General features: G+C 44.5%; 2 protein-coding genes across 2 annotated transcripts in view; one reads left to right on the top strand and one right to left on the bottom strand.

Moving 5' to 3' along the window:
* Window positions 1-10,855, bottom strand: part of HEXD (hexosaminidase D) — a 51,350-nt gene extending 40,495 nt beyond the window's left edge. The window contains exons 1-4 of the mRNA XM_060253005.1: window positions 10,835-10,855; window positions 7,886-8,000; window positions 4,127-4,236; window positions 1,445-1,532 (exon numbers count right to left, since the gene is read on the bottom strand). Coding sequence (XP_060108988.1) covers window positions 1,445-1,532; window positions 4,127-4,236; window positions 7,886-7,984 — 297 coding nt within the window. The 5' untranslated portion in view covers window positions 7,985-8,000; window positions 10,835-10,855. The remainder of the gene's footprint in view (window positions 1-1,444; window positions 1,533-4,126; window positions 4,237-7,885; window positions 8,001-10,834) is intronic.
* A 1,304-nt stretch (window positions 10,856-12,159) lies between these two features.
* OGFOD3 (2-oxoglutarate and iron dependent oxygenase domain containing 3) overlaps window positions 12,160-21,878 on the top strand; it is a 67,802-nt gene continuing 58,083 nt past the window's right edge. Inside the window, exons 1-2 of the mRNA XM_060253407.1 lie at window positions 12,160-12,315; window positions 21,258-21,475. Of these exons, the coding sequence (XP_060109390.1) occupies window positions 12,224-12,315; window positions 21,258-21,475 (310 nt within the window). The 5' untranslated portion in view covers window positions 12,160-12,223. The remainder of the gene's footprint in view (window positions 12,316-21,257; window positions 21,476-21,878) is intronic.

Genomic DNA, 21,878 nt, shown 5'->3' with positions numbered 1-21,878 from the left:
TGCAGAATGTATTGCTGTCTACTACCTCCTCAACCTCTGCAAGGATCAAGACCAGGTGTCTGGAGAAGCGTTGCTAGGTCCTACCTTGCTGCCAGTCGGAGGGACTTCTGCTGCGTGTGTCAGTTGGAATGACATCAGCACGTCACTCAAACCGGCAATAAAGCAAGTACAGGGGAGGAGGAAAACCTGAGTGGCAATTGACGGCAACCTCCATGCATGATGTCATGGGTGCTGGGGACCCTTCAGAGGAAGTTGAGTCTGATGCGGAAACTGTGCCCCTGCCACCTGCACCAGTGCCCCTGCCTCCTGCTGGAGAAGAGAGGATTCTGGCCCTTCTAAGAGCAAGGATGCTTGAGTGGTAACAGGATCCTGGCTGCCTCCCTGAGCCAGCAATTAGCCCAAACAGGCAACAGCCAGCAGAGGGCTATATAGCTGTGGGCTTTGGGAGGAGGCTTTGTGGAAGCAACTAGTCATCTCCCTGACATTCTAGCATCCACTCCGGCTTGACTTTGGTTCCTGACTCCCTGACTTTGGCTTTGGACTTCTGGACTCCCTGACCTCGGCTTCTGGACCTCAGACCTGCGATACTTCTACAGTGATTCGGATTTGGCGCCTCGGACCCTCCTGCTTACTGGCTACAGACCTCGGACTGCCTCTGGACTTTGCCTGACCCGGCCCCAGCCGTGACACATGACTTGGAGTGATCGAATTTTTGAAAAATGAGTCCTATAAGCCCGCAAGCCTGAGGAAGCCACTGCGGGGAACAGGACAGTTTGGCTAGCATTCCGTCGCATTAGAACACGACTGTGTGCCTGGACCAGCAAGAATTTGGCAACGTCAGAAATATTTCGATTCAGCACAGATGTACAGCATAAGGAACGGGAGTTCCACTTTAATTGATTGAACTTTGGTATAAACTTCATGGTGTTCTTCAGTCGAGTCTGCATTGTATCGAGTCTCATGTAGAGATGGGATTGTTCCCTCATAGACTTTGCAAATTACATTTCATTCTTTTTTCAATCACTTTAGCATTATTTATTGCACAACTTGTGTTTACCATGAAGCCTTGTGCTTCTTTTGTGGTCATCACATCACTCACATCACACATGGCACTCTAGGTGTTTGGCAAAAATTCTAGGGCTCTTTTGCTACAAAACCATAGAGTTTGCCCAAAATCCAAAGTGCCATTGCACAACATTGGTGACACAATGACATCACTGTTTGGGGGGGTGGGATTTCCTTTGCCAGCCAGCTGTGGATTGGTGCCCAAAGACCAGCGGATCCCCTGGCTGGACCAGAGGTCTGGCAATCCTAGTCTGGAGGTTTACAGCACAGACCCAGCTATCAGGACAAAGAAATGTCACCATCTCACTATAGGGTTTTGATGTATCTCACATACATCTGTCTCCAAAAGAAAATAAATAAGTTCCGTCATAGCACTCACCTCCATGTGTCCAAAGGTCTGTACCAGAGGGATAGCCTCTAACTTGTGCAATTTTGCCAGGTTTAAAATCTCTTTAATCTCAGAGGGGCTAGGGGAAAAACCCAGAAATTAGTTACCAGTGCTGTATTTCAACATTAGATGTTCTTTATTTTGTAATAGGATAATTATCCGGTATCCTATTAAGAAGCCTGTACTAATTAACACGTATGAATTTTTTTCTGTAGTTAAGTGGCCACAGAAACGTCAAAATAATCTATTCAAGGGTGTCAGACATGCAGTCTGGGGGCCGAATCAGGCCCCTGGAGGGCTCCTATCAGGCCCCTGAGCATCTGCTTCCTTCTCCCTATATCTTACTTTCTTCTGCGTAACAGTTTGCTTTGCAAGGCTTCTTCAATCGCACAGGAGCTACAAAGCAAAACTTCTATTTTCCCCATTGGCTAAGGCTCCTCCCTTGGGGAGGAAGGGGGGGAAGGCAGAGCTTGTTTTCCCAGGCTCTCTCAATTGCACAACAGAGAGACCGAGCCAAGCTTCTCTTCCCTCTGTTGGCTGAGGCTCTTCCCCCCCAGTCCCCTGGGAAAGGAAGGAAAGAGCCACAGCTTCTTTTGCCCAATTTTCTGGATCCCATGGGAGAAATACAAAGAAAGTACCTTTAAGACCAATGAACGCTAACATTTTAAGCATGTTTTAAGTTTTTAAAAAAATATATATCTGTGTTTGTGTCCTTTATAAAGTTTATGTCCCTGCTAAAAAGGTAAAGGTTGTCCCCTGTGCAAGCACCAGTCGTTTTCGACTCTGGGGTGATGTCGCACCATGACATTTCCACGGCAGACTTTTTTATGGGGTGGTTTGCCATTGCCTTCCCCAGTCATCTACACTTCCCCCCCAGCAAGCTGGATACTCATTTTACCGACCTCGGAAGGATGGAAGGCGGAGTCAACCTGATCTATCTAGATCACGCCCTCTGAGTACAGTTGCCAACTCTGGGCTGGGAAATTCCTAGGGATTTGGAGGTGGAGACTGGAAATGTGAGGGAGTCTAGGGTTGCCAGCTCTGAGTTGAGAAATACCTGGAAATTTTAGGGGTGGAGCCTGGGGACCTCAGCAAGATACAATGCCAGAGATTCCACCCTCCAAAGCAGCCATTTTCTACAGGGAAAGTGATCTTGGTTGTCTGTAGATCAACTAGGAGGTTGGCAATTCTGTTTTGAGAGGGCAATATTATCTGCAACAGTACAATATTTATAAGTGTATTTATAAATATTTATTTATAATAAATATTACATTAAATGTTGTGTGAAAATCTAGATGGAGACATTCAGCAAATTAATGATCTTGTATTGAAAAAAGAAATAATTCTTCTTATTAGACAAGATGACAAGAAATAGAAACAACTAAAAATTAAATACTGAAAAGAAAACCATGCAAATAAAACCACATCGCCTGACATTTCTCAAGCATCATTGAATATATAAGTTTCAAAGTAAAACAAATTTCAAATAATTATCTCAGAATGCTTTCAAAACACACACATCCCACCTAGAATCCTCTTCTTGAGAATTCCTTCAACATAATCTTGATCAGCTCTCTGAGTGATGCATTTTATACATACGGCGACAGCCTCTAACCTAGATATATCATTAGAACTTGAAACTATTTCCCATGTATTACTGAACTGTCCTCTTTATGATGATATTCGTTGTATATACCTGAAAGATATCTTAGCAGATATGTTCAGGCAAAGTCCACAAACTTTTAAATGACCCTTGCTCTGAGGTAACTTTAATTGTAGCAAGATTTCTTCAACAGGCCATGGAAATACGACAGAGAATGGTTCTGGAATGATATTTTATTTGTTTTAATTATTTAATTTGGCTAAACTCGACTCATATATATTTTACTTATTTTATGTATATTAGCTCCCTATGTACTCTATAATCTAGGATTTTATATTATTTATATTGCTATTTTACTGCTAAGTCTGTTTTATGCCAATAAAGGCTTGCTGTGCTGCTGTGCATTAGGACTTTATCATATTAAGATAAGTAGTTCTCAAAATGATTTTATGAGATTACACACAGCTGAAACAAGATTTTAAAAAGGCTATATTTAACACAAAGATAATTAAAAGGCAATGATTCTACTTTTCAGCTATGTTCATTGGTTGTCAAAGATTAAGAAGATCCTGTTCTTTCTCTGACTTTATTCAAAGGTTATGAAAAGTATATCAGAATATGCATGATTAGGATGTACATCATGAGACTGCCTTTTCAAATTCCAGCCCTCTATTCTGAATGAATCATTTTGGAATAACTACCACCTGACTCGTTTTATGCTCACAAAAGCCAACAGAGGCTAGAATGGTTGCTCTACACAAACACGTTTCTAAAGCATCAAAGTGCTTAAATCACATGGTGATTCCCCACTCCCCAGTATAGAAGGGTTGCACAACTGTGTCAAGATTAGTTTATTTCACATGACAGCAAGGAAGCATCTTTATATACCGTCATCATGTTTGGTTCTCACTCTAAATTCTCACAATCATTGCTTTGGTGTTTTTTTAAAAAAAATAACCCCACATTCAGGCTGGACTTTGCAAATTTATGTACCTTTCAAGATTTCAATGCAGCTTCAGAATTGAAACAGACACCCAACTGCAATTAGAAGATCACATTACTTCCCTCACCTGTAGGCATCATTTGCTTGGAGTGGCTTCAGCTCTTCATTATAAGGAAACATATCTTCATACTCAAGAAGAATTCCATTTGCCCCCAGGTCATGAAACAAAGGGAAGATCTGTTGGATTCAGAAAACGTTTCAAATCTCTAGCTGGTGTGGAATGATTCCATGAGACTGAAGGAGCAAACCTGAGCAGGCTTACTCAGTCCCAAAATATTCAAAGAGGCTTACTCCCAGGAAAGTGTCTTTAGGATTGCAGCCGTGATCTCCTTAGGGAACACTTAAAGATGCCCACTGAAACCTGCTGCTTCTGGTCTTGAGGGAAAAGATTATTGTTATTTCTCTACGAAGTCAATGTAGATGTCTGAAGCAGGGAATCTGAGTGGCCTACAGTTGGACATTGTATTGTGGATTAACTGATTTAATTTTTTAATTATGTAAGCCACCTTTTATTCACAATGTAAGGAAAGAAAACTGCATCTATGCCTTAGATCCCAGTCTGTATGATGCTTAAGTGAGATGCAGCATGTCCCACCATAAGGATAAACTTCAGTCCTACTTGTCTTTTGAGCAGAGTAAATTGGGTTCCATCTAGCTGCCAAACTTCAGAATAGAGCAGGTAAGAAGCACTAAGGCATCCATGCCAAAACAGCCTCAATTATAGAAAATTTGAATATTTTATGACAAAATTCAGTTATGAGATAATACAATACAATACAATGTGCAAATATAAACCACACCCGAATGCAACGTCCATCTATTTGTAATTGATAGTTTAGCCTTTAAAACTGGAAATCCGGGATGTGGTATGGTGAGCCATGTGGATAGAGTCCAGTGCTCCAAGTCTTATTTCAACCACAGCCTTCTTTCAGTCATTATACATACCTTCAAAAACATTTATATAATTCATACAGGGGATCAACGCTCCATCCATTCCTATTTAAAATGTTCTCAGGGAATTTTGGTTTTTGGTTAAAGATCTGCCAGGATGTAGCAGTTTCCCTAAAATAGGATATCGAAGGAATTTATCAGACCATTTGGTGTGGTCTGACTTTAAGAAAACACCGGTTTCAACCTATGTGGGAGGGCACCATAAATGTGGAATTTGTTCCGCTTGCCCACTGTCCTTAGAACTTAGGGAGTTTCAACACCCCATGTCAGGATTTAAAATAAGGCTAAAGGACACCACAACCTGTTCAACTAAGAGTTGTGTTTACATTATTTTATGTCCCTGTTTAAAAATATATTGTGGGAGTACAAGACGGGGGGCCTGTACTCGTATCCTTGAACACAAATCTTGCATTAAAACGTTTGTTTCTGAGGCCCCCCTCGGTGAACATTTTCTAGAATTCAATCATGATCCTAATGACCTGAGATTTTTTGTTCTAGAAAAGTTCCCTAGTTGGCTTCAGGATAAAGTAGGCATGAATAAATGGTTGTTAAAGCAGGAGATGCGTTGGATTTTTAAACTCAATTCCTTGATGCCTAACGGGTTAAACAATGATTAGGATCTCTTGTGTTTTTATAAAATAAAATATTTTTCCAATTGTAATGTTATTGTATATCAGGAATGTCACTGTAGATTTTTTGTCTATGACTTTAAGAAAGACTGTAATGGATAACACCTGTTATTTATAAGTGCATAATAGTTTGTGATTTCATACCGTTGCTTGTCTGCAGAATGGATGGAGCGTTGGTCTCCTGTATGAGTTATATAAATGTTTTTGAAGGTAGGTATAATGATTTCTCACCTCTATGTAATTTTTGTATTTATAAGTTGTGCTAGTGATTCTCAGCATCTTATTTATGCAGCTTGTAGAAGCCTCGTGTGAAACAGGGCATTATGCGCATCCCTGTCACAATCTTGTGCCTTGCTGCTTCCAACGTTTACACTGGGTGTGATTGAAAGAAGACTTGGAGCACTGGACTCTATTCACATGGCTCACCATACCACATCCTGGATTTCCAGTTTTAAAGGATAAAATATCAATTACAAATAGATGGACTTTGCATTCAGGTGTGGCTTATATTTGCACATTGTATCGTATTGTATTATCTCATAACTGAATTTTGTCATAAAATATTCAAATTTTCTATAATTGAGGCTGGTCTGGCATGGATGCCTTAGTGCTTCTCACCTGCTCCAATTTTCACGTTACTCTCTTTGATTGCTATAAACTTCAGATTAGGCCTGGAGGTCTCCTAGAAGTACAACTGATCTCTAGACAACAGCAACCAATTCCTTCAGGAACTGCTTTGGAGGGTGGGCTGTATGGTGTTATACTCCACTGAAGACCCTCCCCTCCCTAAAACCCATTCTCCTAAAAGCTCCACCCCCAAATCTCCAGGAATTTCCCAAACCAGAGTCAGTAACCCTACTTCCAGCACACCATCAGCACCTTTGTAAAGTAACAACACAAAACAGCTCTTCAAGGAATGTAGTTACAATTTATAGAAAGGACAAAGGTTATTTGGCCAACAAGTTTAACAAGATTATATCTACATTGTAGCAAATATATTAATTAAATTAAACACAGATGAACTCATCATTATTTTAAATTTATCTCATTCATGGAATAATGTATATTTATATAAGGTAATAATAATTTTAATTCTGTAATAATTTTATTTTGTTGTTGATGTTACATTGATGTGTTGTGTTATTAATAAATTATTATTATATTATAAAAATGGGAAAATGAAAAAAATTGAACACAGATGCACAACTGACTTGAAACAGATTAGACAGTTACTCATGAAGCTGCTACTTTGGCAGCTGTGTGGTTTCAGGTATTATATGCCACAATATCCATAACTTAAACAGTACACTTTGTATCTTGAGAAATGTTAGCAATTGTGAAAAAATGTTCTGGCCTGTTTCAGCAGCCTAATGTCCAAATAATTTACCAGATCACGTCAGTGTACTGAATGCCAGGTGACATGCTGCAGAGTGTTTCTGAATCCACAGTTTAATCCTGATACTGGCAAGGAAAAAGAGAATGGCTAGTTTACGGTACACTCTTGAATTTTAAAGCAGAGCAAATTCCTTGCAAGCACATGAAGACGTAGCAAGGTTCAGCTCCAGCCGCCTGCGATTCAGTCTATGCTACATTTAACACCAGCAAATCAAAACTTTCCCAGAGTTGCCAACTCCATGGCAAAAGAAAATCAAAGAATTTCCTTTGATCTCTCCCCCCACCCTACTTTTTAAAAATAAACCTTTGATGGAACCAACTGTGAGCAGGAAGAGCTGCATTAGTACATGCAAACCATGGCAGATCAATCTGTGCAAGACTGTGGTATTATTTTAAAAAAAGTTTAAAACCCTAGTTAAGTCTTGCCCTCCCAGCGTAAATTGAGCTGACAATCGCATCCTTAAAAATGACTTATGCTGTAGGAAGGATATATAAAGTATTACCAGGAGGCCTCGGATTCAGTGGGAGCTCACAGGAGCACAGCTCCCGAACCTTTCTGAGAGTTCCACCTCCTCCTTCTGAGAGTTTCCACCTCCTTGTCCACTGAATAGTAGGTGCAGCTGCATAACAATCCCTGGATGAGCTCCACCACCAATTTTTCTGCACAATGACCCCTGATTACCAGGCAAGATCAAGTATGGGGCTGTTGACTTATTTCACACTGGTGGAACAAAACCAAAGTACAGATTTCTCCTGTTTGAAATGATTACTTCCAAAATGGATCTTCTCTGAAACAAACCAAAATCAAAAAAGTTCCAACCTCCTAGTTACACAGATTAAATTTGAGTTACCTCTGCAAGGTATGAGACCTTTGGTGGAGCTCCCTTAAGATCCAAGTGTACCAAATGTAGTTCAAATGGAGAAGAACCCATCACTCTGTTTTCTTCCATGCTTCCTGCAACATAACTGTAAGAAGTAAAATCAAGTGTTATACCTGGAGCAGTAGCAAAAGTAGAGACAGAATCATTTCCTCACATAATGAAATGAAGATATGAGAAATGGAAACACCTTTGCTGCTTTTCCAAATATAGGTGGTATAGTGAAGAGAATGCAGTGGACTGGGATGAAGGGGTTGAGAAGTGGAATTCCACAGTCTTGCACCTTGATCTGAACAACTTCTACAGATGTCAACAGGACTTCACTAGAATGCAGAATATCTAGAATTCAGAGTATAGCTGAAAGGTGTTTTAAGCCCTGCACTGCCTTAATGGTAGAGACCTACCATACCTCCCTCAGTCAGGGCTAGCTCTAGACTGACTGGCACCTAGGCAAGGCTAATTTCTGGCACCTCCACCCCTACACTGAAAACATCACCAAGTCACATGCACATGTACCTCCACCCCTACACTGAAAACATCACACCCAATCCGGTGCCCTAGGAAATCGCCTAGTTTGTCTAGTGGGGGGCTGGCCCTGACCTCAATCATCAATAATGCTCAGCTATCAATAATGAATGGTATTAAAAACAAACAAAGAAACTGACTCAGGAAATAAGATTATCAACTAGGATAGCCAGTTGGCAGATGAGGTTCAATGTGGCCAAGGGCAAAGTAATGCACATTGCGGCCAACAATCCCAGCTACAAATACAAGTTGATGGGGTGTGAACTGGCAGAGACTGACCAAGAGAGAGATCTTGGGGTCGTGGTAGATAACTCACTGAAAATGTCAAGACAGTGTGCGTTTGCAATAAAAAAGGCCAACGCCATGCTGGGAATTATTAGGAAGGGAATTGAAAACAAATCAGCCAGTATCATAATGCCCCTGTGTAAATCGATGGTGCAGTCTCATTTGGAATACTGTGTACAATTCTGGTCACCACACCTCAAAAAGGATATTATAGCATTAAAGAAAGTCCAGAAAAGGGCAACTAGAATGATTAAAGGGCTGGAACACTTTCCCTATGAAGAAAGGTTAAAACGCTTGGGGCTCTTTAGCTTGGAGAAATGTCATCTACAGGGTGACATGATAGAGGTTTACAAGATTATGCATGGAGTGGAGAAAGTAGAGAAAGAAGTACTTTTCTCCCTTTCTCACAATACAAGAACTTGTGGGCATTCAATGAAATTGCTGAGCAGTCGGATAAAAGGAGGTACTTCTTCACCCAAAGGGTGATTAACATGTAGAATTCACTGCCACAGGAGGTGGTGATGGCTACAAGCATAGCCAGCTTCAAGAGGGGGTTAGATAAAAATATGGAGCAGAGGTCCATCGGTGGCTATTAGCCACAGTGTGTGTGTATATATAAATTTTTTTTGGCCACTTTGTGACACAGAGTGTTGGACTGGATGGGCCATTGGCCTGATGCAACATGGCTTCTCTTATGTTACATTCTTATGTCATGAGGGTTAGAATTGGTTACAGCTTTAGCCATTTCTGATGAGTTCTCAAGACCATAAATCGCCCTGAGTCCGCTTGCGGAGAGGGCGGGAGAGAAATTTAAAGTAAATAAATAAAAATAAATAAAATAAACATTGTTCTGTAATCTCCCAACTCTCAGCACTTTCCCTCCTTTTATGACTTTACAAGTCTTCTCATTCTTTACTGTGTCCTCATTGAGCTGGGCTGCAGGTGCTTCGACCATCGACCACAGACCCTCTCGCTTGAGGAAATGCTCCATCCTCACACCTAAGTCTCTAAAAAGTCTGAGAGGAATTGGTCAGTATGGGACAAGGAGGCAGCAGCAGTTAAATTGGCCTTAATCACTTGGTGCCACTGGTTGGAGGGATCACAGGTGCCTTTTGAGGTGTGGTTGGATCACAAGAAGCCCTATGCTCCCCCAGGCATTTTGGGGCCAAACAGCTCAAGATGGGCAGAGTTTTTCTCAAAGTTTAGCTTCACCCTAAAACACTCACCTGGAACTTCCTCACTGACGCTTTGTCATGCTTCCTGCAGCATGAAAGTCCATGGGAGGAAGTAACAGACACCATGTTCACACCCGCCCAGTTGAGGGCGGGGGGGGGGGAGGTGACAATAAGCAGTCAGGCATGAGAAGCTGTAAAAGTCCAGCCCAACTCCTAAGTGGAGAAAATTAAGAACGCTGTGCTGGAGGAAGGGGGGTGGGACCATGGCGATGCACTTGCATGGGGGTAGAATGGCTGGTTGTACAAAGGGGGAAAAACTGTATGTGCCAGAAAGCCTGAGAACCAAAAACTTACAACACTGACAGGAAGCTTGCTGGACATTTTGGGTTTATCAAAATGCTACATCTGGCGCAACGACAATTTTGGTGGCTGCACATGCGCAAGGATATATCACACTTGTTTAATGGGAAAGAATGGGGGGGGGGGACCTCCAGGGCTTTTGCAACCCCTAGAAACTCCATTGTGCCCTTGGTCAACAATCTTCACGGATTTTATAACTGACTTACCCCCCAGCAAAGGGAAGACCGTAATTTGAGTCATAGTGGACACTTTACCTAAGCAAGCCCACTTTCTACCTTGTGCAAAGTTCCCGACTGGATAAACATGGAGAAGTGTTGGACTGGATGGGTCACTGGCCTGATCCAACATTGCTTCTCTTATGTTTTTATGTAGTCTCCAAGTGGGCATGGAGAGCTCCCGCTTTTACAATTGATCTCCAGCCTATTGTTGGAGAAAATGGCTGCTTTGGTGTGGCATTGTACCATGTGGAGGCCTTCCCCTCCCAGATCCACTCCCAAGTCTCCACATATTTTCCAACCACGACCTGAAAACCCTATTATCAACACCCCTAAGATCCATGTATGATACTTTTGCCCACCGATGCTGGGAATTTAAGATGTCAATCCTATATGCAGATAGATCCAGGTGGGCAGCGGTGTTGATCTGAAGCGGGAGAACAAAGCAGGAGTCAAGTTTCACCTTTTAAGACCAACAAAATTTTATTCAGAATGCATGCTTTCGTGTGCTAGAAGAAAGCTTACATTCTGAATAAAACCTACATTCTGGTTATACGCACACCTGCTTGGGAGCAAGTTTGCCTAGCTCTGCAGCCTTGAGATTGCAGGATGAAACCACATACCATTACAGATTCCTAATTAGGGTTGCCAAGTCCAATTCAAGAAATACCTAGGGACTTTGGGGGTGGAGCCAGGAGACTTTAGGGGTGGAGCCAGGAGACATTAGGGGTGGAGCCAAGATCAAGGCTGTGACAAGCATCATTGAACTCCAAAGGGAATTCTGGCCATCACATTTAAGGGGACGGCACACCTTTTCAATTCCTTCCTTCCATAGGAAATAATGGACAGGGGCACCTTCTTTGGGGGCTCATAGAATTGGACCCCCTGGTCCAATCGTTTTGAAACTTGGGGGATATTTTGAGGAGAGGGACTAGATGCTGTACTGAAAATTTGGTGCCTCTACCAAAAAAAAAACAGCCCCCCCAGAGCCCCAGATACTCGCAGATCAATTCTCCATGATTTTCTATGGGAATAAATCTCCATAGGGAATAGTAGAGTTCCCAGCAGACATTTCCCTCCCCTCCCCCCGCTTTCTGACGACCCTGAAGCCGGGGGGAGGGCCTCCAAACCGGGGGATCCCCTGCCCCCACCTGGGGATTGGCAACCCTATTCCCAATCCTGGATTCTTTTTCAGTCACTCTGAATGGTGTCCCAACAACTGGGCGTCTGTCCCCTTCAGACACCTCCTACTAGCAGGAGGCTCCCCCATTTCCTCTGCACAGTCGCGGCCGAGAAGGGACGAGGCTGTCCTTGGAGGCACCGCCTGGCATCTTCCACCCACGTGACCCCTCTCCCTGCAGACCTGGACCAGACGCAACAGGAAGGATACAGTAATAACGGCGGAATGCAAACTGCGGAGGCCTCAGTATCTTGCAGGCTTTGCCTTGACCGCAGATCTATCGCTATTACTGATACCACCGACCCGGGCATGCGATTGTCTGCGATTTCTTCGCCTTACCGTCGCTTCCTTTCGGCACCTGCCAGCCTGCCTTGTTCTCCGTCTCCGAACTCGATTCCACTAGCCTCGCCTCCCTCCCTCCCTCCCGTCATCCTTTTCTCCGGCATCGGCTGCTCTCGCCTGCTGCTCCCTCTACGGCTTCCCTCATTGGTCGCCAGCCGTGGCCAATCCCGCCCGCGCGTGTAGCGGCTGCCTGGAGGCGCCGCGGTGTCAGGCGGCGAGGGCGAGGGCGATGGCGCCTCAGCGTCGGGCCGGCCCGAGGGTTGCCGAAGGCGGCCGGGCGGGCAGGGAGGCTCGCGGAGAGGAGCGCCGGCGCCTCAGCAGGTACCCTGGCTGGGGAGAGGAGACGGAGCCCTCAGGGAGGCAGTGCCGCCCTTGGCTCCACGGAGGTGGCGTGCCAGTTGCAGAAGGCGCTCTCTGGCTGCACTGCTGCGATGCACACACGCTGCGCTCAGTAGGGAAGCCTCGGAGTGAAGCCAGCGCAGCGCGTGTATTTTATCACCTGTCTCCTACTGGGCAGGGGGAGAATGAGAGGAGCTGCACTCCAGTCAGGCTGCTTCTCTTGGTGGTGCTAAGCATGCGAGTGTTGTTCTTACGCAGAGTGAAAATGTGGACATATGGACACGTGAAGCTGCCTTCTACTGAATCAGACCCCCCTCGGTCCATCAAAGTCAGTATTGTCTACTCAGACTGGCAGCGGCTCTCCAGGGTCTCAAGCTGAGGTTTTTCACACTTCTTTGCCTGGACCCTTTTTTGGAGATGCCGGGGATTGAACCTGGGACCTTCTGCTCACCAAGCAGCTGCTCTACCACTGAGCCACCGTCCCTCCTGCATATGAAGCTGCCTTATACTGAATCAGACCCTCGGTCCATCAAAGTCAGTATTGTCTTCTCAGACTGGCAGCGGCTCTCCAGGGTCTCAAGCTGAGGTTTTTCACACCTATTTGCCTGGACCCTTTTTTGGAGATGCCGGGGATTGAACCTGGGACCTTCTGCTTCCCAAGCAGATGCTCTACCACTGAGCCACCATCCCTCCCCTAATATGAACATATGAAGCTGCCTTCTACTGAATCAGACCCTGGGTCCATCAAAGTCAGTATTGTCTACTCAGACTGGCAGCGGCTCTCCAGGGTCTCAAGCTGAGGTTTCTCACACCTATTTGCCTGGACCCTTTTTTTTGGAGATGCCGGGGATTGAACCTGGGACCTTCTGCTTCCCAAGCAGATGCTCTACCACTGAGCCACCGTCCCTCCCCATGAACATACGAATCATCAACCTCGGTCCATCAAAGTCAGTATTGTCTACTCAGACTGGCAGCGGCTCTCCAGGGTCTCAAGCTGAGGTTTTTCACACCTATTTGCCTGGACCCTTTTTAGTTGGAGATGCCGGGGATTGAACCTGGGACCTTCTGCTTCCCAAGCTGATGCTCTACCACTGAGCCACCGTCCCTCCCCTAATATGAACATATGAAGCTGCCTTATACTGAATCAGACCCTGGGTCCATCAAAGTCAGTATTGTCTACTCAGACTGGCAGCGGCTCTCCAGGGTCTCAAGCTGAGGTTTTTCACACCTATTTGCCTGGACCCTTTTTTTTGGAGATGCCGGGGATTGAACCTGGGACCTTCTGCTTCCCAAGCAGATACTCTACCACTGAGCCACAGCCCCATTCATGGCTCTCCAGGGTCTCAAGCTGAGGTTTTTCATGCCTATTTTCCCGGACCCTTTTTAGTTAGAGATGCCGGGGATTGAACCTGGGACCTTCTGCTTCCCAAGCAGGTGCTCTACCACTGAGCCACTGTCCCTCCCTTACCTTCTTTAAATCAATTTCAATTAAATTGAAATCTTTAAATCAGGCTTTGCGTCAAGATTAAGCAGGCAGGTCTAATCCCGTTCATTTAACAAAAAAGTTTTCATTTTCGGTATCATAATCAGAGTAATCAAAGCAGTATAAAACTGTAAGTTGACGCTGATCAGGGTTCCCCCCCATTTACAGGGGAGGTAGGGTTGCCAAGCCCATTTCAAGAAATATCTGGGGACTTTGAGGGTGGAGCCAGGAGACATTGGAGGCGGAGCCGTAAGCAAAGTTGTGACAAGCACAATTGAACTCCAAAAGGAGTTCTGGCCATCGCATTTAAAGGAACTGCACACATTTTAATTGCCTTCCCTACATTAGAAATAATGTTGTAAGTAGTTACAATAATATAATAGACTCGTTTCATGTTCCCACTTCATTAGTATTATAATATCTTCCACTTGTGCTACAAGTGGAAGATATTATAATACTGATGAAGTGGGAACACGAAACACATCTATTACTGTAACTAGTTACTTGTATGCTGTATTAGTAAATCACTATGGGCTCTGTTTATAAGGATTTAATTGTATTTTATGGTTGTCAGTGTGGACTTTTGTGTCAAATACATTGATTAAGTCTAAAGCAGTTTTATATTTAAAAAGCATGTAAATATATTTAAAAAGTATTAAAAAGTCTGGTAGCCTATTTATATCACCCATCTAGGGATAGTTGGGAACTGGGGGAAGAGGAGTTCTTAGTAAGAGCCAAATCTACACTCAGTGAAAATATATCTCTTACTCTCATTTTGTTATTATAATATAACGCAATGCAGGATTTGCTGTGTGTTCTAACTAAATTTGCTTAATTGTTTTATATTTAGATGTGCAGGTGTTAAGTGTGGTGTAGGCAGTATTGTAGGTAATATGGTTTCTTCACACTGTAGGTAGGTTTTGACAGATGGGTCAGTGGCTGAGAGACAGTTTGGTGTAGTGGTTAAGTGCGCAGGCTCTTATCTGGGAGAACCAGGTTTGATTCCCCACTCCTCCACTTGCAGCTGCTGGAATGGCCTTAGCCATAGCTCTCACAGAGCTGTCCTTGAAAGGGCAGCTTCTGTGAGAGCTCTCTCAGCCCCATCTACCTCGCAGGGTGTCTGTTGTGGGAGAGGAAGGTAAAGGAGATTGTAAGCTACTCTGAGATTCAGAGTGAAGGGTGACGAGATATGCATCCTATATCCTTCTCTTCTTTCTTCTCTTTCTCATTTATGATCCTGTATGTGTTATTTTGCTACGAATACTTATTCTGCCATGGGTGTCCAGAAATTACATTTCTGTAACAAGCTGATGCGCATCTGCATGTCCCTTTGGGAGTGTTTCTTTTTCTTCACTAATGCTTGCTCAGTGACTTCTATCTGGTATCCCTTGGCACTGTCCTTCTATCATGGGGAAATTGTTTGGAGGGAGTGGAGGTGGAGTGCAGGTGTTCAGATTCTCTGTGGAATTTAGAGATGTGAATATTTATGGTTGACTGTATCTTACCAACGTAGAGTGAAATGCTAGGCACCAGTCTGTTAGTCAGAGTATGTTGTTTGTATCTGAGGCTGAGCAAGGGCGGAGCTGTATGGTGTGAATAAGGCCCTTGAACTGAAGATGTGTATATCAGGCAGCCTTGCTCTAGTGCACTGCAGGGGTGGGGAATGTCCATCCCAAGGGCCATTTACGGCCCTCGAGACCACTTGGTCTCGCCCTTGGGGATAAGCTGGGGCGAGCTGAGCCATATGGTGGCCTCCCTGAGGCCTGGCTGGCTGGTGAGGATCATGAGGCACAGCCACACAGTACAGCAGTCTCCCCAGGGGCCAGCAGGAATCCTGGGGCCCAGCCACGCTGCGCAGCAACCTCCCTGGGGCCTGGCTGGCCAGGATCGCTGCAGGGCCTGGGAAAGTCACTGTCACAGTTCAGGTAAGTTTCCTCCTCATTTCTTCCCTTTCTTCCTATTTCTTCTCCCCATTTCTTTGTTTCCTTAATTCCCATTGTATCCATTTTCTTTGTTTCCTTCTTCTCCCCTTTCTTTTCATTTCTTCCCTCCATTTCTTTATTTTCCTTTATTCTCCTTTCTTCCCCCTTTCTTTATTTTTCTTTATTACCCAGCTACCCCCAGTTCAATTTGCACTTGATTATCGCAGATGGTGTGGCCTAATATGCTAATGAACGTGTGACCTAATATACTAATATTAGGGGATGTGGTCTAATATGCTAATGAGTACCTGCTGGGCTTTTTCTACTAAAAAAAAAGCCCTGGACCTCGGCCCAGCAATCCCCAAGGGGCAGACCAAGTGGTCTCGAGGGCTGTAAATGGCCCTCGGGATGGACGTTCCCCACCCCTGATGTAGAATGTAGATTCAGATTTGCGCTAGAACATACACAGAGTGCCAGATAGATTTGCACTAATTCTGATAATAGAATATATTGTGCTAACCTAGTCATGGAACCGACCTTAATATATGTGACGTTGCACTTCCCTATGGGACACAGGCTTGTAGTGGTCTTAGCATTAAGCCTTTGAGAACAAAGGAAGATAATTTCTTACTAAGCACATTACATATTACAAAACCCTTTTCTCTAGCCAAAGGTCATCATGTTCCATCATGTTTTGTAAAAACTCTTTGAAAAGAACTCTCTTCTTCCTACCTCCGGAGACCCCCCAGCCTGAAAGAGTCCTCACACCCCCACACAGTGGAGATTTTACTTATGGACACCTTTTCTGGAACAGAGCCAAAAACTAAAACAAAGAACCTGCACAACACCTCTTGCTACCTGCACGTTCTCAGATAACCACAAAGAACCATCATAACCACACGGTTCCATCCAGAAGCTAAATGCTAGCAAGGCAGGAATTGAGGGTACAGATAAAAGAACTTCAAAGGAATTACTTCATCTTGGGTAATCCCCTATCTCCCAGAATAGTCGGGGTTTATTTGGCCAATGAAATTCCACGAAAGGCCAAAAGCGAGAACTTTGTGACCAATCAACTAGACCTGCTTTGTTATCAAAATTGTATAAATATGTTACGTTTTGTAAAGGAGAGCTGAGGAAAAATGCAGGATGTTAGTATGGAAAGAGAATTGGTTTTCCTCCTGTCATTGATGGCAAATAAAGGAATCTCTGAATCAACTCACTTAGACCTCTGGCTGTTGAGTCTCTTAAATTGGGCTGGGGACTCAACTCTTGGAACTGATGGATCCATCCAATGTCTCCTGTCATGCCTTCCTCCATGCTTGGTTTTTCCATGTAATTGTTTACTGTAGTTAACTTGTTTCTCACAGTGGAGATGATGGCGGCTGCCTGGGAATGTGGGGCTCCTCGCCCTCCTTCTACTCCACCATCTGGAGACGGAGGCTGGGGAATGGCCTTCACTTCTTAAGAGATAAGGAGATGTGTTTCCTTTGAATTGCTATGTGTTAGAAGGGTCAGGGGTGGAGGGGAAGCCTGCGCTTCTCTGAACTACTTAATGATGCCTGTGATTCTTGCTTTTGTTTCTGGCAAGATCTCCATAAGGAAAATGTCTGAACTTGTAACATATCAATAAAGCTTCACCTATGTTTGCATAGCAGAAGTCTGTTAGTGTTAATTTGCAAAGCCTCACACAAGGCTTTCAAGAGCCAGTTTGATGTAGTGCAGAGGTGTCAAACATACAGCCCGCAGGCCAGAACCAGCCCTCCAATGTCTTTAATCTGGCCCGTTGCGTAGAGTGCCCCCCCACCCGGATTCACTGCCAATTAGTATTAGGGTCGGCAGTAAGATCGGCAGCTCCATGTGACTGGCTTTCTGCTGGTGGTTGTGATCACCACTTCCTCTTTTCCCATGAAAAACTCACCCCCTCGTTGCTTGGGTACACCTCCCCCTCGCTTTGCTACTGCGGGTCTGTGTATGTGAAGCCAAATTTGAGACCAGTAGCACTTTAAGATGGACAAAGTTTTTTTTTAAAGGTATGAGCTGAGTCTCTTTCCCTCCCCCCCGCCACATGTCTGTATGATAGATGCCAGGTTTAAGATTTCTTTAAGATAGGAGCTGGGTCTGCTTCCTCTCCCTTCCCCCCCACAAATCTGTGTGATTGAAGCCAACTTTAAGTCCAGTGTATCTTAAGACTGACAATGTTTTCTTCAAAGTATAAGCTTTCCTGTGCCTTACTACTCTCTCTCTGCATTTGTGTGTTCTATTAGGCTTGTTATGTGGCAGTTCTGGGTGCAAGTGGGCCTACCTCCCCCTCCCTTCCCTCTTCCCCTAGTCTTGCTACCGAGGGTCTGTGTGTGTGCGAAGCAAGCTACTGAGGTGGGCATTAGGCTGAGAGTGTTTGTCCAGACTAGGTTCACCCAGCACATTTTGTTTTATAGACTGAGGATTTTGAACCTAAGTCTCCTATATAGTAGGCTCATATTGACCACTATACTTTTATTGTACTGCCTATACTATTATTACACTATACAATTATTGGCTACTATTATTATTGCACTGCCTGCAAGGAGTTGTAGTTATTTTTATGGGGAAGACTATAGTTTTGTAGACAAACACTCCAGTTTAGTTTTGTAAATTCCCCACTCTAGGCAGCACAGGGGCATCAGCAACAAAAATATTGCATGACAGTTAATGTTTTAAGCATGTTTGTATTGTAAGTAAAAAAGTTTTTAAAAGGGTATGTGTGTAAGGAGGTGTCATGATCTGTGCAGAACTTTGAGACAAGGCCTAGGGAGGCCTGGGCCTAAAGACCAGTGTGGGAGTAGAAAGCAGACACAGCCTACAATCCCCGCCATGCTTGGCACCCGCTGTAACCAATCAGTGTGAAGGGATTGATACATAAACTTTGTGGGCTGTAGAACTGTGATGGTTTCTCTCACTAAGTCCCCTCCCCAGCCCAGGAAGCAGTCTGAAGGAAAAGGGGAGCTGACGCGACAACAGCAATCTGTTTCCCCCAGTGCTGATGTGAAGTCGCCTAAGGGGGAGAAGAAAGTACCACGGTGCTTTGCATGCAACCAGCTGGGGCATAGCCACAGTCAGTGCCCAGAGTCTACCACTACCGTGGCATTCCACATGATGCCAGTGGTCCCTGAACACACTTCTTCTGATCCAGATCTTTGAGTGCATCCCTGAGCATCACCGTAAGGAAGTAACCATGAATGGGCATAGTATTACAGCCTGGCGAAACACTGCTTCCCTTTTGATCTCTGTCCATTGTTCCCTTGTTGATTCTAAGTAAAGGTAAAGGAAGGCAAGTGCTGCGCCTCCATGAAGCCCAAGGAGTTACCCTCCCAGTGGCCAAGATACCTATCCAGTATGGGGGGTGGACTGGAAAGTGGGAGGTTGCTGTGTGTAGTGGCTCTACCTTGCTCCTTGATCTCTCAGGCACACCTGAGAGGTTAATAGGGAACCAGGTACAGCGAACTTTGTTCATGCCCATGGAGAAATATTAATCTCGGTAAATATGATAACCTGGTCTCTGCTTTCGAGCACGTCCCATGTCTTGACTGAAACAGTTTTGCTTTCCTCAGCTATTTCGCTTCAGGCAATGTCTCATAACTATTTTGTGCAACTCAATAAAAGACTGGACCAGAGTCCAGCAAGGTGGCTCCTGCTACGACCTGAAGGCTGACTGCTTGACTCGTTCTTTGCTACAGCTCTGTATGACCACACCCCTGTAGCTACGTTTATAGGAGAAGATTTGGCTAAATTTGTACTTCGGTGGCAGGAAAGAGAGGCAGGCAAGCTGTCGAAAGGAGCAATTGAGTGTTAATGTTCTCCCAATGTCGTCTGTAAAGGCAAGAGGAAGAACAGAAGATTTTCACAAGGAACCAAAGCAGTTGAGGAAACTGTTGGTGGCCTGAGCTTTAAGACTGCTGATGACAGTTTGAGAGAACATTTTGAACCCTGAGGCACACTCACGGACTTTGTGGTGGTGAGAGATCCACAGACAAAATGTTCTTGTGGCTTTAGTTTTGTGACTTATTCTTGCCAGGAGGAGGCAAATGCCGCATTGGCAGCTCAACCACATAAGGTGGATGGACAGGTGGTGGAACTCATGCGAGCAATTCCTAGAGAGGATTCTGGGAAACCTGTTACCACTTAATGGGAAAGGGAAAATGCAAGCCTTTGATTCCAGGGTGGAGCACACTGCAGGGTCCGAGAACTAGGTTGCTGGTGCCTTGTCCCGGAGGACCTGCAATGAAAAATAACCTGGTGCTGTAGTTAATCAGAATATCGTTTTGCTCTTTTATATGGTTTGAACATTTGTAAATGGCAGAACCCGCACAGATCACTGGTATGCAGCCCTCATCCATGGGGTTCCTGATGGCTGGACCCCATGATTTGGTCTGGTGTGTGGGGGGGTATCATGATCTGTGCAGGACTGGGAGACGAGGCCTTTGGAGGCCTGGTCCTAAAGACCAGTGTGGGAGTAGAAAGCAGACACAGCCTACAATGCTTGGCACCCGCTATAACCAACCAGTGTCCAGGGATTGTGGGCTGTGGGACTGTGTTCTTTTCTCTCACAGAGTCAGGCTGGGAGGACAGTCTGTGGCTGAGAGAAGGCTCCCTCACTCAGAAGGTAGAGTGAGTCACAGGCAGTGGGCCTGGGGGAAAGGGCTGTGAGCCCTGACAACTAACAGGCTAGGGGAAGTACAGGTAGCTGTGTTAGCGTTTATTTTCCTTTTCCTTTATACACTGTTATATCTATTTAGCACCTTGCCTTGTTTAAACACCCATCCCTGTATTAATAAACTTTTATCTTTTTAGTGTTCTGTGCCTGGTCATCACACATGGTTTTTTTCTCGGCTTATTTTGGTTGAACTTGGGAGGGTACTCTGGACCATAAATCCAGAGTGGTGAGAGTGTAGGGCACCAACCCACAGAGTCCATGACAGGAGGGGGAGGCATTTGTGAATTTCCTGCATTGTGCAGGGGGTTGGACTAGATGATTCTGGAAGTCCCTTCCATTTCTATGATCCTACATTTCATTGTGTTTGTGTCTTTTATAAAGTTTTAATCTCCGCTACCTGGCATTACATTTTGTGATACACATGGGCCAGCTCGACATGTCATTTATGCCAGATCCGGACCTCAAATAGTTCAGTACTCCTGGTGTAGTGGTTAAGTGTGCAAACTCTAATCTGGGAGAACCAGGTTTGATTCCCCATTCTTCTACATATAGCTGCTTAGGTGCTCGTGGGTCAACCAGTTCTCACAAGAGCAGTTCTCTGAGAGCTCTTTCAGTCCCATCTATCTCAGAAGATGTCTGTTGTGGGGAGAGGAGGGGAAGTAGATTGTAAGCCACTCTGAGTGAAGGGTGGGGTATAAATCCAACTTCTTTTGCTGCTGCTAGAGTTACCCTTAAAGCTAGATCTTCACCACACTCTTAGCAAAATGCGTGTGGCAGTTCGCATACTTTAAAGCTGCTGTTTTCTTATTACTTTTTTGTTTGTTTTTAGTGTTATGAAAGGAAATAGCCAGAAGGATTCTCGCCAGAAGTTGCTGAAAGTGGCATTCCTTCTCTCCTCTGCTGTGCTGGGCTATCTTCTGAGTGGGAGCTATTTGTTCAGAGAAGAAGGAGTTACAGAAGTATTGGGTCATTACAGAGAAATCCTAGAGGACAGATTTATCGAGGTACCCTGTTCAGAGGACTATGACAGCCACAAACGTTTTGAAGGTATTTGCATGTAACCTGTGTGCTGAAGGAACCTACCTGTCTGTGATTTTGGTGCCAAAAATCACCCAAATTTTAAATCTAAATTAAGTCTTTTGTCTCTGCAGGAGCAATTGTCATTTTTTTCTTTTGTGTTTTCACTATCCCAGTACAGCAATGAATGTGGGTTAGGTCTACTGCTTTCTTCTTATGCCTGCTGTCTCCTGCCTTAGACATTCTTGGGATACATTTTGCTTCTTCTGGAAGTTATCAAAGTTATCAGGAATGGCATCATTCAGCTTCAAGTGTGAAATTGTGTTCATTGCAGAATCCATTACAGAATCAATCGCAGAGCAAAGTTCTAGACTTGTAAACAATTCCAGATAAAATCCCGGAAAGTGGAATAAGGGGGTTGGTCCTAAGGAGT

This window comes from Heteronotia binoei, chromosome 13 (genome assembly GCF_032191835.1).
Source record: "Heteronotia binoei isolate CCM8104 ecotype False Entrance Well chromosome 13, APGP_CSIRO_Hbin_v1, whole genome shotgun sequence".
Lineage (NCBI taxonomy): Eukaryota > Metazoa > Chordata > Lepidosauria > Squamata > Gekkonidae > Heteronotia > Heteronotia binoei.
The sequence above is the reverse complement of the archived record's forward strand: the minus strand, read 5'-3'. Positions and strand labels throughout refer to the sequence as shown.